General features: G+C 38.6%; 2 protein-coding genes across 2 annotated transcripts; both read left to right on the forward strand.

The window, feature by feature from the left end:
• The first annotated feature begins 2,793 nt into the window (after window positions 1-2,793).
• Window positions 2,794-6,398, forward strand: LOC137937522 (trihelix transcription factor DF1-like). Its single transcript, XM_068782584.1, has 2 exons — window positions 2,794-3,157; window positions 4,666-6,398. The coding sequence occupies exons 1-2, from the start codon at window positions 2,844-2,846 to the stop codon at window positions 5,954-5,956; spliced, it is 1,605 nt and encodes a 534-aa protein (XP_068638685.1). The 5' UTR covers window positions 2,794-2,843; the 3' UTR covers window positions 5,957-6,398.
• A 723-nt stretch (window positions 6,399-7,121) lies between these two features.
• Window positions 7,122-14,515, forward strand: LOC137937100 (NAD-dependent protein deacetylase SRT1-like). The gene is made up of 14 exons (XM_068782162.1): window positions 7,122-7,297; window positions 8,263-8,292; window positions 8,390-8,482; window positions 10,237-10,356; window positions 10,511-10,611; window positions 10,782-10,890; window positions 11,255-11,334; window positions 11,733-11,811; window positions 12,044-12,097; window positions 12,308-12,401; window positions 12,655-12,737; window positions 12,957-13,024; window positions 13,129-13,231; window positions 13,987-14,515. Exons 1-14 carry the CDS (start codon window positions 7,199-7,201, stop codon window positions 14,260-14,262), a joined length of 1,389 nt encoding a protein of 462 aa, XP_068638263.1. The 5' UTR covers window positions 7,122-7,198; the 3' UTR covers window positions 14,263-14,515.
• The last annotated feature ends 1,965 nt before the right edge of the window (window positions 14,516-16,480 follow it).

The raw sequence follows: 16,480 nt of genomic DNA on the forward strand, positions 1-16,480 counted from the left end.
AGGGTTGCGCAGCATATTCCTCAATTGGCATCCACTGGATCAAGTTGGCAATTGATAATCGATCACTACAGAACTCCCCTAAGATTCAAATATGCAAAAAAGGAAAAGACAAGTAGAAAATATCAACTTTCTTATTTTTCTTATATTCAATGAAGATCAATGTTACCAAACCAGGGGGGAGACTGGGTCCAATCCAACCCAGTTCGACCAAGTTTAGCCGCCACTTGAACCAATGCTGATGTCATAATAATTTTTTTAAATAGGATGTACAGTGTCATAATAATTTCATAATAGAAAATAAAAAGTTATTAAATCATGGGAACTTTCCTCCCTCGATCTTCAGCATACAATGAGAGGGGAAGGGGGTATGTAAATCCTGATCTACAGAGAGTGAAACAAAATGGGGAACCCATGGTGGAAAGAAACAAACGAGCATCTCAGCAGTCATCTACCTCTCTGGGGCATGTCATTGAGATGACTTTTCACTCAATTCTCCTTTGGGCCTCCTCCCTCAAAACAAATGTGCCCCTATTCCAGCAATACAATGAGGATGTATTGGAAGGAAACTACAAACTTTAATGAGCATACTCCCTCAAGCTTTGTCCAGAGGCAGCTTCGCCCCTCCCCTCCCCCACACCAAAAGGAAAAAAAAAAAAAAACTAAAAGATGGATAAAGTTGAACCTTGATGGCTCCTCTAGGGGGAACTCAGTGCCAGCAGGTTTGAAGACAGCATCAAAGATTTGGGGATAGCTTCACCCCGCTCAAATTTTCTCAGGCCCTCTGGTTGTTGAAGAAGATTCAGCAAGCATGGTCAGCTGGGTGGCCAAAAAAAATAAATCTTCTCCTCCCAACCCCTGCTTATGTGTACATATATAAACATGTATAGATCGAGTCACTTGGAGTGATGTAGGCGGATCATTTAGCTAAGAGGGTTTCTCCCAAGCCTATCTGGCTGTTGGGAACACCTTTCCTCTGTATACAAGGGATTTTTCCCTTTGTAAATTGACTCATGTACCAATTATTAGCTATAAACAATAAAAGTGTATCACCATTTAAGGATTTCTGAAAAGATTCTCACAGTTTGGAAAGAAAAAAGAAAATCTCGAAGTCAAAAATTTTGGAAAGCATGATATCAAAATTCAATCTGCAAACAAGTGATTAGAAAACTTGATCATCTAAACATGGAATGGAGTTGATAGACATCAAGAACGTGACTTTATCAGAGAGTCATTTGAAGTTTGGGCAACAAGGAGGACACATCAAAGCAAAAGTCATTTGAAGCAATCAAAAATCATACAAGCAATGAGTCTGAATAAACCCCAACCATCAAAGATAGCAAACATTAATTGGATGACTACATCATCATTAGCTGCATATAAAATTTACTTAGTGAATGACAAAATGAACCTGGACTGCAGGATGAAAAAGGTTTGCATGTTCAATTGGCAGTTTGATCCAAATGCCTTTTTTCACCTGAAAATACATATCAATGAAGTTGACTTACAAATAAAGAATGCTTCAAAAGGTAAAAAATTAAACTTCAAGGAACGGAATTCAAGCCAGATAACAACAGAATACATGTTACAGAAGAAAAATCTGCGATGACACTCCATCTATTGACCCTAACAAAACAGATTTTATGGATTCAATGAAAGAAGTAGATTGATGAAAATAAGTGCTACAGAATTTGAGAGTTGTCTTTTTGTCTAATTTATTATCTTGTCATTTCACTGCAAGATATTTTTTCCTCCTGCATTTCTTCAGTACTTTAATATCTTTAAAGTTACATACTGGATCAAGACTCAGATGATCAATCAAATCCACTCAACATGCTTGTTCTCGGATCTGAAACAATCTGCTCTCCAACTTATGTGAGAACAAATAGATATTCTAAATAAGAAGACAGATAGGCCTACAAAAGCAAGATATGTGTTATCTTGATGTCTAGCGACAAGAGAACGCGAGAGTACGTAGTAGCATGCGCAAGTTCCCACAACAAACAGAACTCGTCGAAAGTACACGAAATGGTAAGCAGGGAATAGAACTATCCGGTTCTGAAGACGACGACCGAATGCCAAGAGAGAAGGCAAAAAAACAGGTTCTGAAAGCAGGGAAAAATGAAGCAAACCCTACGGCAGAGCCTCTCCTCGTCTGAGCAACGATGTTCGAAACGGATGTTGAACGGCTTTGGGCCGGGATCGTATCACGTATGCCTCTCCATTTTAAACGGTCGAAAATCGAACACAGAGCATGGAAGTCCCATTTTAAACGGTCGAAAATCGAACACAGAGCATGGAAGTCCCATTTTAAACGGTCGAAAATCGAACACAGAGCATGGAAGTCCCACAGCAGGAGAGCGATGCCAATGACCTGGGCATTCCGTAGAAGCCTATACAACATGGCATGTTTGACGGGTAACGACGTCAGCCAATGACCTGGGCGACCTTGAACATGAAATAAAAAGTCGAGAAAAGCTCGAACTTGTATATGTTCGAGCTTGGATTGATCTGAATATTTAGAATTCAAGTTCGATCCTAAAATTTGAATTGAGTTTGAGCCCAAATATTTTAACCATTCTAGGTTTGTCTTACACGTTGTTGCGTAGTATCTTACCGAGTCAATTAGGCAATCACCAGCGGATCCGAGTCAAGAAAAGCAGGCGACAACAATGGACTCATCTTGGGGCGATGGACCCCTTGGGGAGCTGGTTTGGTTCACGAATAAATCAACACGACTGCGAGCTTTCGTAGCCTTTGTCTGTGTTTGTTTTTTCCGCTGTTTTCACTTCATTTTTAGGTATTTAACCGCTGCCGGCTCCGTAACATTTTTTTACTGAACAGAAATGGGGGAGCCGCGTTTCGCTTCGGAAGCAGCGCCGTTGTTCGACGCCGGCACTCAATCCTACGGCCGTCAGCGTTCTTCAGACGCTCTTCCTGCGGTCGAGGTCCAACAGCTCGCCAGCGACGGAATAAATGCCACGCCGTATGCCGTCTCTCGGGGCTGGACATTCGAGGGCGAGTTATCGGAAAATGGGTGTTTGCGTGGAGAGAGTTGGTCCCCTTCGAAGACTGGCAGACTTCCCGGCCTTTTCGCGGGGCTGGAGGGTAACGCACGGCTGGAAAATTGTATCGAATCTTCTCCGACAAACGCGTATAGGTAATCTTGCAGAAGAATTGCCTAAAATTGTGTTTCAAACCGTCTAGTTGCTTTTTACGTCATTTTTATTTTTTAAATTTGTCACACTTACTTTTTTGGGTATTTTTATATCCTTAGCTAGTGTAGAATATACTATTTGAGTCCTGGAATGGTTCCATATTTATTTTCTTCCACAGTTATAGTTTCTTTATAGCATATCCTTATCTATAAAGATGCTTCGTGTTCTTGAATGATCAATGCACTACTGCACGATTTACGGATGGCCTGGAAGTGAAGGACAAAAAGAAGACGGTCCTAATTTCTATTTTTTGAATTTGAACTATAATAGCCAAGCCAAAATCGTTCTTCTTGTTGGCCCATCACCGCTGAGTAGATGTTTTGTGGCCCATTAGCTAATTTTTTTTTGGTTATGATCATGTATTGAGCATCTCACACCGAGGACGCTTGGAGAGCTCATGGGCGAAATGTTCATAACTTCATCATACAACTACGACTTAATACTAATAGAGGGCTAATTGTTTTCGTTCTCCAATAGTTTTTTTCCTCCCCAATTTTTTTTTTATTCTTACTCTGAGTAAGTAACAAGAGTATGATTTGGTGTTGGGTATCTCATGTAGAAAGCTATACATTATAATTTGTTGAATGCGCTTGTGGAATGAGAATAAAAGATCTTGTAGTGTAGAGACAGTTTACTTTCAATTGTAACTCTTCTGATGCTGATTTCTTCTGGTTTGCAAATTCAAGACTTACCTCACTGTTGTTTCTGTTGTACGTTTGAATTAAGCAGAAAAGCCAACCGACTTTCCAAAAAAAAAAGGCTGAACTATAGCCTTGTAGTTTATTTTATTATTTGAACTTGTAGTTGTTGTTGGTTTTTTTTTACTGTGTACCCATATTATTAAGAAAGAATTTGCTATGTAGAACATATACGGAAAGGCAGCTGTGTGGGGGAGAGATTCCCTCTAATACATACTCGTCGGGTGATTCCTTATTTGGCTAAACTATTTGGATGGAATTTGCAACAAGGTGTGCTGCCACTTTGCCTTTAGAGAAGAACGTATGTCTATAATCTCACAATAGAAATATCTATGCCTCCAAGGGTGAGGTGAGTTCTTAAAGAGCCATCTGATTACAATAGATGAGTCTCCTTCTGCTTCAACTGAGCATCAAAATCTCTGGTGATATAGCCTGGTTCATGTTGGATGGCTTTAATTTCTGTTTCTGCCGAGATGTTGTGATCTGCTGGACCAGCAAAAGCTTACTAAGTTGAGCTATCATGAATTCTCACTGTGCCTTCAATGCATGCTGGCCGGGGATTCCCTTTTGAACTTCCATCAAAGTTGAGCTTCATCCAGTTGTCTGGCAGAGGCTTCCAGCATACTAGAAATGGAGGCCACCATCTATATACACTTAAAATTTTATTAGGTCACTGCCCTCATTTATGGTTATTTATTTCATTTTTCTTCCTATTTTTCATGTAAAATGTTCTGAAGTTGAGATTTCATCAGGAAACAAGAAGAGCAAGTGTGCAGTAGAGATGCTAAAAGGCACAGAGAGGACGAAGAAACTGTGTACAAGATCTATGAAAGAAATCCTGAGGACAAAATTAACCACCAAGATGGGGGAAGTGCTAGTTTTTCAGTTGAATTTGAAACTGTTGATAGTGGCGAGTGTGAAGCAACAGCTGGCCCAAATAGTGTAGTACATGATAAGAGGAGTCAAATGGTGGAGCAAGTCAATATTCCGATCCAAGTCTCCACTGAAGGACCCAGTAGTAGCCCAAATAACCTTTTCTCTGAACTCAGCTTTTCTTCCTCAGAAGACGATGAAACTTCTGTTGACATCAAAGAAAAATATAGGAAGAGGAAGAAATGTTCTTGTAAGAAACTTATGTATTTCTTCCAGGAATTGATGAAGCAAGTGATGATGAAGCAAGAGTCATTGCAAAAGCAGTTAATGGATACACTAGAGAAGAGAGAGAATGAGAGGATTGCCAGGGAACAAGCATGGAAACAACAGAAGATGGAAGCAATGAGACGGAACTATGATATGTGGGCTCAGGAGAGATCATGTGCAGCTTCTCGAGATTTCAGATTCATTTCTCTCCTTGAAAAGGTTATGCGTCAGCAAAATGACTTGTCAAAAGGTGCAGGCTTTTCACAAATGGAGCAAGATTGGAGAGAGAAAAATGATCCAAATGATAATGCATTTGAATCCACCAAGGAACACCATTCTTTTCCCGAAGATGGGGCTTATTGTGAGCTTCAAACTGCTGACCAACAAATCCATTTGGCAAAATTTTCAAAATGCTCAGATGTGGAAGATATTCAGGATAATAACGGGCGCGATACTAGTTGCAGTTATTACCCTAGTTCCAAAGTCCAGACACATATTGGGCCTCAATGTGCAGAAGAACAACTGCACCTCTCAAAATCTGCTGACGGTGAAGGAAAAACAAGAGCAGTGGGTTTCAATAAAAAAAGATGGCCGAGTTCTGAAGTCCAAGCTCTTATCAAGCTACGAATTGCATTTGAGCACAAGTTTCAGACCAAAACACCTAGAGATCAGCTGTGGCAAGAGATATCAAAGGATTTATCATCAATGGGGTACAGTCACAGTGGGAAGAAGTGCAGAGAGAAGTGGGAGAACATCAATAAATACTTCAAGAAAGCAAAAATGTGCGGTAAGCTACAATCAAAAAATTTAAGCATGTTGCCTTACTTCCGGGAATTGGACATCTTCTATGAACATGGTTACCGAAACTCTGATAGCCATCCGGAGGAGGATAAATCTTTCTAATGTTACTTATGAAAATGGTGGAGATCCTCTCATGTGGAAGAGGCCGCAGCTGACAGAAATCCACATGAAGGTGCCTGGACATCTAAATACTACGAAGGTTTGCCGAAGCCTTTTTTGCCACTGAAAATGTGTATTACTGCAATCAATAGTCATTTACACAGTTAAATTAGTCTGCATGTATGAGACAGGTTTTGAGATGACAGGTACTGTTGAAGTGGGAGACAACAAGATCACTATTTTAAGACCGGAGCCCGAATCGTGAAACTGCGTAAATTAGGGGTTGGCTTTCAATCAGGGTTAAATCTCAAATATCCGATCCACGAAAGAAGTTGGCCAAGGTTCATTTGCTTTGGACATGTTTTTTTCTGGTAGACGGCAACATTTTGTCTCTGCGTCCGTTTTCTGATGCTGTGCTCGCCGCGAGGGCGAAGCCGAGCGACTTCTTGGGGTGTTTTGTTGACTTCCCTCGATTCAAAATTCAAACTACATGGGAAAGAGGAGGAAACAAGATTTTTGACCGTTGATGACCTATGCCAACTTCCAGTCGTAATCCAGGGGTTACTCTAGTGAGACTGGGATTCTGTGATGCACGTATAGTATTTTTATTTAATTCCTAGGTACGCGCTAAGAACTCTTTACTCTGTATTCGGTATGATATGAAGGTAAGGCGTCTTACCCGCGTCTCATAGCGATAAGGAGGGCAAATGACCGCATCGTTGCAGAGGGCGCGGGCCGCGGAGGGCCTTTTTTCGGCAAAATGGTCGTTGTTATCCCAAGAGTTAATTAGGTTTTTTTATTTATTTAAAAATGACCCTTAAAAATGATAGAAAATCTATCAATAAAGTCCAAGATCCTGTCGAGCAGTATCATGTGCATGGATCGGATAAGAATCGTAAATGCTAACATGAGATTAAAAGGATGAATCGTAAAATCATAAATATATTAGAAGTGAAGCAGTAGTCTTTTTCATGTTGAGTTAACTATTTCGTAATGGCTAATGGCCGACGGCAGCAGCTGTAGGACAGAGAAAATGGGTTGAGTTAAATTTTCCCATTATTAGAGAGGGAAAGGGAGAGCTGAAGAGGTTGCTTCCTTTTGGAGTCCTTTTTTTAAGTACTCAGACGTTCACGGCAGAGAGCAAGAGAGATAAAAAAGAGAACAACGGGAAAGCAATATCATCGATAATTCTCTCCTTGTCGAAGGAATACTGCTTCGTGTACTGAGGTTTCAGTCCGAGAAAACATGTCTCTCGGTTATGCAGAGAAACTATCGTACAGAGAAGATGTGGGGACGGTGGGCATGACTGAGATATTCGACCCACCTGACGTTTTGCAGCGAAAGGTGAAATCTCTCTTCCACTCTGCTCATCCGCTCAAATGATGATCTCTTCCTCCATTGTTCATGTTGCTGGTAGTTTAGTTTAGTTTGAACGTATGTACGTGATCAGTGAACCGAAAGCCACTTTCTTTTCTGAAATTTACGCTAAAAACAACGGTTGAGACTGCCAAGTATGTTTGTTTAGTCAGTTACTCTTTCTGGCTAGTTTGCTTTTCATTTGTCATGCTTTTCATGCATTTGAATTGCTCTACCTCTAGCTGGTGTGCATGGATAACCCCAAACGATCAAAATAGCAATAAACTTAAGGTCTTGTGGTTGACCTATACGTTTGTTCTTCTAGCTAATGCCCCCACGTCTTACTTTTCTCATTCTGGTTATGATCGACGATCAAATTATGGAAATCCCGGAAGTGGTCCTCAGGAATTTGTTGTAAATTTTAGAATACTATGTAATGTTTTTCACTTTCGGATTTCGGCTATATTACTTTGCAGATAAATTTGTTCTGGTTTTTTATATTTTGGGAGACCACCATGTTCGCAAAGAGTATCATTTGATATAGGTATTGTCTTGTTATTTTTTGCTTGGGGAGGGAGTTTGTTCTAGGGTTAGAACGGTGTGACTTTTGAGGTATGTGTGTATTCAATGGTACAAGTCAGAGCATCAATTTGTTCATTAGTTTCACAAAAATCTGTTGACATAGCACTAAATAGAAGCTAAGAATTTATGCAGTTCATTCAACTCTTTGTTGGGCTTGCATTTGCCATGTGATTCAAGTATTTTGCACATGTTGTTCTGCATACCTTTGTTGCACTTTTTGTGACTTCCAACTATAAAATGGTTGGTATTGCTCAGGATTACAACCGGTGGCTCCTCATTCCAGACAAAAGTTGTCATAGTTTTTTTCCTTATTTCTTTTTTTAATAGAAAACTAGTGTTGATTGATACTTTCTTATTCCTTGTAATGGCAGATTGAAGAGCTGGCTACAATGATACAAAAGGTTAGAAAAGTGTTGCTTAAATAGATGAATTCATTTTCATGATACAGGGGTTTGGTAATTCTATCTGTTGTTAATATCTTTAAGTCAATGCTTGCAGAGTAAGCATCTGGTGGCATTTACAGGGGCTGGGATATCAACATCTTGTGGTATACCTGATTTTCGAGGTCCTAAAGGAGTTTGGACTCTTCAGGTAATACTTCATCTATTTATCGAATGTAAGTTAAAAGTAAACTCTCCTTGAGGAAATGCTCAAATTTTTTTGGTTCCTGTGAGTGGGAGAATGTGGCGTTTATGATATGTCCTGCACTTTATTCTCTGTGTCATTACTCTCTACGTTAAACATGTGATAGAAATGTAAAATTTGCCCATTACTCTAATTGTTTATCTTTATAACTGTGGGACGGCCTTCTGGTGACTCCAAATCCTCCCCCTAGGAAGTAACCACCTGTACTGTGCAGCTAGCTTAATAATTATAGTGGTAGAGCTTATGATATGTCAAGCATTTGATTCTGTGGCATTGCTTTCTATGTTATACATGTGACAAATATGTAAAATTTGCCATTTTTTACTCTAATCGCTTATCTTTATAACAATGGGAGGTTCCTCTGGTGACTCTGGGTCCTCCTCCTCGGAAGTAACCACCTGTATTGTGCAACTAGGTTAGTAATTATATTTTTCAAAAAAAAAAATTATATTTTCCACACACATGCCATTTGTATAGTAAGGCGATATAGAGAGCAGTATGTGAGAATATCAAATATTGGTTGATGGGAGGCAAGTACTGTCTCTGTATGCTGCCACTGGCTAATGCATCTTCTTTATTTAAATGAGATTGTTGCATGTGAAATGACTTTGCTCAAGTTCTCAGTTTCTTTAGGGAGGTTGTGACTCTTCATTACCCAGCATATCTTAGGATTCTCAAGATATCTGATTAGCAGAATCATCAAGCATGCCTCAGTAGTCTTGCATGTCTTTCTTTCTCTGTATTTGATTTGGCTCTGAGAATACAACCAAAAAAAACAAATAATGTAAACGTACCTACATATTATAAGCCTGGATTATTAAGTGCCACTAAAATTTAGTTTCTTGGCTTCTATGTCTGAAGAATTTTTTATTCCTTCCATCCATTATACATGGGAACTGGAGTCTATGGGTACTTTCCAGCTCCATAGCTGTGACCGTTCAGCAGTGATCTCCTCCTCTTGATGGACAGTTCATTCTCAAATTTGATGGCACTTTCCTGGGAAATTCAAGTTAAAACTGCTAGAGGGGTCTTTTAGAGATAATGAGGTGTGAGTCATTCTGATGGCTGAGGCCTCCACAGGTTTGACTGAGACTTATCTCAAAGCCCTTCATAATGACATATGAATTGTCAGAGAGATGTGTCTCTCCCTTCTTATTATTTAGGGAACTCTGCCATGATTATTGGCTTGAGAAAGTTTATAGCTTCTTCCGTGGTGCTTCTGACACTTTTTTTTATGAGATTCTGAAACTTTGCAATAGCTTCTGTACCCCTTGTTCTGCAAACAATCTAGTAGATTCTCTAGTTTAGGATGAGGCCTCTTACCAGCAAAACACCGTGAGTGATGCTCACACCTCTTGGTTTCAGTTTGTTGGTTGTTCTTCCCCTTCGCATTTTCTTTTCTTTAGTCTTCAGGATTTGTATCCTTTTTCTTCTTGCAATAAAACTCTTTCTCTTTCTTTTAAATATGGCTAAAATCCTCCGTAGTTTGAGATCTGTTTAGCCTTTTTTTTCCTCCTCAAATAAGAGGTAGAAATTTGTGTCCTTGGCTTGCATTATTATTTAGATAAATTGGCTTATGAGCATCATTTGTCATATATGATGGATATCATAATGAAGGATACTATTGTATCACGAGGCATCCACTAAGTGGCAATTGATAAAACGTAGTATTTTTTTCATTAACTGAAGTTTAATTGTAGCGTGAAGGTAAAGCTATCCCCGATGCATCCCTACCATTTCATCGTGCGATGCCGAGTTTAACTCATATGGTACTGGTTGAATTGGAGAAAGCTGGAATCTTGAAGTTTGTGATAAGCCAGGTATCAATTATTCAATTTATCTCTTGCAAGTTTTAACTCAAAAAATTTCTATTAACCATGTGTCTGTGTTATATCTGCAAACATTAGGTGGAACCTCTATGGAAATCTATTTTTGAAATTTGTGTCTGCAGTCCTAATTGTTTCTATTCTTTAGAACGTGGATAGCCTCCATCTTCGATCTGGAATTCCAAGGGAGAAGCTATCTGAATTGCATGGGAACTCTTTCAGGGAAATTTGCCCTTCATGTGGAGAAGAGTATGAACTTGCAATTTAGACCACAATAACATCTTTTTGAACTGTAATAGTTTTCACTTTCTTATTATTAAAATGCTCTGCTGATGGATCTTTAGTACGAGCACATATTAAGTTTCTATGGTGCCTAATGCATTCTGTTATGATCTTTACTGCATGTTATATATATGAAGATATCTCCGAGATTTTGAGGTGGAAACAGTTGGAATGAAAGAGACACCAAGGCGTTGCTCCAATGACAAGTGTGGAGCCAAACTTATAGATTCAGTTCTTGACTGGGAGGTACATTATTTGCACTGATCCTTGTGCTTATTTATTGCTGTTAACCACCATCATGCTGTGAAGGATAAAGTATATCTCTAGAAGATATTAACAAAAATTATCAGATGAGAAAATGGAGTTAAGGCAGGGCTAAAAAAATGGCACAGATAAAAATATGAAGAAAAAGATTTGAAGTTCTTCTTTTTGATGAAAGGTGATTTCCACAGTAGACGCAAGATTTGAAGTTCTTCTTGACATGTTACATATGGTTCTGCTACCGAAAATTCATCTAAATTGGGAAAAGTGCAGATGTCTAACCAACTTAAATTGTTGTAGTTTCTTCTTGCAGAATATGCATGTTACTGACTATGATTTTGGTTCTTAGGGTGCATTACCACCAAAGGAGATGAATCCTGCAGAAAAGCATTGTAAAATGGCCGATCTTATATTATGTTTAGGGACCAGGTAAATCATGATTACTAGCTTATGCAAGTGTTTAGTTAGCCATGGACTTAATTAGGATATGTAGGATGTATTTGTCTTGGATGCCCCCAAAATTTAAAAACACACGAGATATTGTCTATATGCCAGAATCAACCTCTTAATGTGTCTAAGAAGAAAAGTTAATTTGCCTGCGGACTCTTTGTTAACTTTTTTGTCAACAACTTCTGATTTGATGGCAAAGAATAGCAGACATTGAATTTAAATGGAAAAACCAACTATTTGGATATGGTCTAGCTGTATCTTGTCTTTTCCATAATCTTAAAATGGTGGCCTCAGTGGTTTAAGCTGTGTTGGGTGATTATATCCCCATTTTTGGTTTTTTAAGGAGTTGGTTTGAATATCCTGCTTTTCTCATACAGTTTGCAGATTACTCCTGCATGCAATTTGCCTTTAAGGTGTTTACGTGTTGGAGGAAAGTTGGTTATAATAAACCTTCAGGTAGCCTTCCTTCCACACAATTATTCATCAAAAGGATTTCATCTAGGGTAGCCAACAGTCAAGTCTTTTCATAGAAAAGGTAGTTCTTTCTGTAGAGAAAGTAAAATCTCTCTTCTTGCTTTGATTGCTTTTGCATTTCTAACCACCTGATTCATATAACTGTACTGTGAGAAGATACATGTTGATAATATCTTTGGGTTTTTTTTTCTTAATTTTCTTCATGCTCTTGCAGCCAACACCTAAGGACAAGAAAGCAAGTTTGGTGATTCATGGACTAGTAGACAAGGTATCTTCATTGATCTTTGTTTTAGGTGTACGTGGGGCTTTTTGCAGAGCTATTGGTATAATTTAAACAGCCTTTTAATCAAGCACAGAAAGGGTCTCACTAAGAGTTTTATTACAGAAGCAGGATGGAAATTGCATTCAAATGATTGATCATCTTTTCATTTTGTGTCTTTGGTAGAAGGTTTTGCCATTAACTTGAACCTGTCAGCAGGTCATTGCAGGTGTTATGCACTTATTGAATATGCAGATCCCACCTTATGTCCGAATTGACCTTGTCCAACTCAGTCTTACTGAATTTCCCAAAAGTAAGCCTTGCTGTTTTTATCCTCTCAATAGCGAATGATCTTCAGTTGGCTGTCAGAACATTATACAACATGCACATGTTGTCTCCCCCTACATCTTCTTGGAGTATCATTTAGGTTTAACTTATTTTTCTGAAAATTACCTAATAGTTTGTTGTTTATACACCTCTTATTGCTCAAGCTCCCTTAAATCTTCACAGTTTTATAAACTGGGATCCACAGTTTCTCATCTTCTTGCTATTTTGCCTTGATGCAGATGATAGAAATGTAAAATGGACTCTCAGGGTTTCTAGTGTACATGGACAAAGAGCTGCTTTGCCATTTCTCAAGTCAGTTGAAGTACGTATTATACTGAAATTTCTGTTGATTATTGCTGCAAGTGCTTTCACTACTATGTGATTGGTGACTATCTTTGTATAAATGTTTTATTGAATGTTGACAGACCTTGTAGAGGTCAGAATTATATTAAAGAATGGAGTTCAATTTGTTTTAGCTGAAGTTCCTTTATTAAGCTCTTAGCATGTCCTGGATTGAGTTTTTTATATATTTTTCATTTAGGTTACCTTTCCAGATAGGCCGTATCTGAAGCCTGCCATCCTACGGGAGCAACCTTTTCTCTTGAAAAGGTATTCTTTTAGTAATTAATTATACATGTATCCGTTTAAAACATTATTTATACATGTACATACTGCGAAAGTGTATTTTGATAGTTTTGTTATTCTTACGCCAGAGAAACACTGAAGACAAGACCATTTACTATGGTGTTGGTACTCAACTTCGGTGAAGGTTGTGGGTGTCCAACCTCTAGAATTGAGTGGCCCGTTGATTTCCAGGTGATGTGTATTACCTCTGTAATTATGGGTTTCTTTTCTCTTTGCATTTTAGTGGTGAGCTTGTGGCAAACAACCACTAACTTCAACAGATGTTTATTGATATAAAAGGTGGTATTTTGTAAAATTATTCTATATAGGAATATCACCTTGGCGTGTTGGTTGGGGTCACGTTAGTTGAAGTGGTTGGATTACAATGTCTAAATTCTCTAACAAATGGGCTTATTTCAATACTTTAAACATTGACAAGTGTGTACTGTCTGGGTGTCTTGTACCTAGGACACCTCAGATTTTTTTTTTAATATTTGAGTCTGCATTTCTATGTTTAATTTACAGCTTGTTATTCATAATGCCTGAGTACTGTTGTTTAAGAATATTTTTATCTTGTTTGGGAGCACGACAGTGGATGAAGAGTTGGGTTGAGGGAGGGGAATAATGTTGAATGCTTTCTGAGGACTTATTGCCTTTTCATATTTATTTTAAGGGCAAGAAACTGAAATCTCTCAAGTAGATTTGGTCTAAGTTCACATAAGAGCAACCAATAATACTTAATCCATCATCCACCAAAAAACCCTAAACATCTTTTGATTGTGTCTTGAGCAAAACAAATGTAAGTTCTATGTCAGTAGGATTAGTCGAACATGGATCAGTATCAAGAAAAATCTCTTATGGTTGTTTGTTGGGAAATGGCTTCTTAGCTTGGTTAGTATTTTAACAATCTAGACCAAGTGACTGATTACAGCTCACTTTCTTTGCAGGCTGCAAGGAATGGTTTTTCTCATGACAAAACTCTTGTATTTCACAAGTTAAGAGATTCATCTATCCAAGATTCAAGTTGTGGTCTGTATGCAGCTGTAGAGAGAAAGAACCTCTCAGAACCAAAATGTGAAGTGACATCTTACGCTATTGTTACAAATATTCTCAGATTCAACTGCCTGCTGGGTTCCATTGTGAATAAAAGCAATGGTATCGTTACAAAAAGGCGCAGTGAGAGCACGAAAGCGAAAAAAGCAATTCCAAAGAGATTGAAATAGTGTTGATCACCCAATACTGAATTGTAGTATTAGCAGGTTTTGTAGCTCATGTACTAAGCACAAATGGGTACATTAGGTTGGTCTCTTAGTTTTGTATGGCCGTGTAAATAACAAAAATGTCCTACTAGTATGGAGCTTTGACCTCTAGATGGAGATAGGCTGGGTGAATTTTGTATACTACACTCAAAGTCTCAAATTGTGGATGAGAGAAAGGAACTGAGACTGATTCTCACCATTATCTTGTAAATTCTGTGATCCGTTAAATAGACTTAAAAAAATTAATTTAATTATAATTGGATTTTACTTGTGTTTGTTTCTTCATTATTGCAAACAATCAGGATGAAGATGAAGAATCTTTGGCTCTGTTTAAAATGGCTGCTCCGTATGAAAGTCAGAGCCGGAGAATCAGCTTCCAGTCTTGGTGAGACCCGATGCACGAATGGGGTTGCTGAGGTGTGTCTGGCAAAGGAAAAGTCCGAGACAAGTCGATTTTCCAGAATTAGACCTAACTGATCATTTATGTCGATAGAACAGCTGAAGATTGTTTATTTAATGGGAATGAAGCAACAGAGGCAGCGCGAGCAATTAGATGCTTTCTGCTTTTTTCTACCGAAACCAGAGACAGCTCGATTGTGAAAACGTGGCCGAATGCATGGACATGAAGACCTGTCTCCCTCATCCACGTCTCATGCATGCACTTGACTGTTCTCTATTCTTCTCGTTATAAATTAATGGATTCCAGTTTCCGATGGACGTCTGACCAGGTCGAGGATGGAGGAGAAGGTGTTTTTGGCAATGGGGATTATGATTCTAACGCTAGGTGTCATCAGTCATCTTCCGCTCTCACTCTTCGTCGCTGTGCTTGCTCCCGCCGCCATTCTCTGCTACCTCTTCTATCTCGCGGTCACCTTCCCTTCTTGCGACTAAGGATCGGATTCCCATCGAGTTTCTTCACGTCTTCTAACTAACATATCAGTGACTCCATTGTTGACTACCTGGAATAACAGCAAGTCATGCTCGACCAAAACAAGTTTACTTCTACGGGTACCAGATCAGGATCAGTTTGTTCTGGTCTTGGTGTCGTTTCATCGTGGGCGAGACTGGTATTCCATCGGCTGGAGCTTTTCACTGGTGAATAATGCATACATAGATGGTAAACAGACGACGATGCAGAAGGAAGAAAAGGCAATCAAACTCCTCTATGTATCATTCTTTATGATATTTTGATTGAAACTACTTGTTACGGAGCCCATTTTGTGAACGAAACAGGCTATACAGTAAGGAGTTTTTTTTTTTTTTTTTTGGATTGTTCCTGCAATAGATTCATCCACCCGGATTTCACTCAGCTTAAGCACCATTTTATGCGTTTCAGTAAATCGAAACATAAAAAGCTTAATCGATCTTTGGCGTTTCAGTAATTGGAAACCGTTCAACAGATAAACTAATTGAGTGGCAGAAACGGAATATTTTTCATTTATACTGGGTTGTTCTTACTCGACGCCCATACACCAAATCAGTCTCCGCAAATTTCTAATTCAATACCATTTAAACCAAAATTTCTTCTACTCGTATTTTCTTTCATTTACTTTAATCATGACTTGGATACAACATGTCGAAACTTGCCATTGACGACGAGACAAGAAAATGTACAAGCCATGTGGATTGGCAAATACAATGACGTCGGAAACCATGATTTGAGATGAGAAGGGAAATAGTTACTGGCACCAAAGAAAGATCCATCAGCAATAGCCAGGCTGCCTTGGCTGCTGAATGTTCTGTGGCCTTTCGAGCTGCTCTTTCAGTCTGCTTGGAATTCAGATTTACAGTTAATAATGTAAAAAGGTTAAAAATAAGAAAAGGGTAGAAGAGAAGAGGAAGGAGAGTAATTAAACTCTGGTAGGGAGACTCACATCTCCTTTCTCAGACTTACATGTCTTTTTACAAAAAATGCCATTAAGGTTCAACATTATTTAATTCACTAGTTACATATCCAAATAACATCTTAAACTTCTAACATTAATTCAATCTAACTGGACTCATATATGATATATAAAAGACCAAAATACCCTTACACATATAGCTTTAACACTCTCGAGTCTCGAATTGTGTAAATATATCACCAAGTTGATCAGAAGATTTGACATAGAAAGTGACCACAATACGACTTATAATGGCATATTTGATAAAGTGACAATCAACTTCACATGTTTAGTCCTTT

Source organism: Aristolochia californica, unplaced genomic scaffold (genome assembly GCF_029961685.1).
Source record: "Aristolochia californica isolate CCGP_79_NKW_82.1479 unplaced genomic scaffold, dmAriCali1.0.hap1 SCAF_7, whole genome shotgun sequence".
Lineage (NCBI taxonomy): Eukaryota > Viridiplantae > Streptophyta > Magnoliopsida > Piperales > Aristolochiaceae > Aristolochia > Aristolochia californica.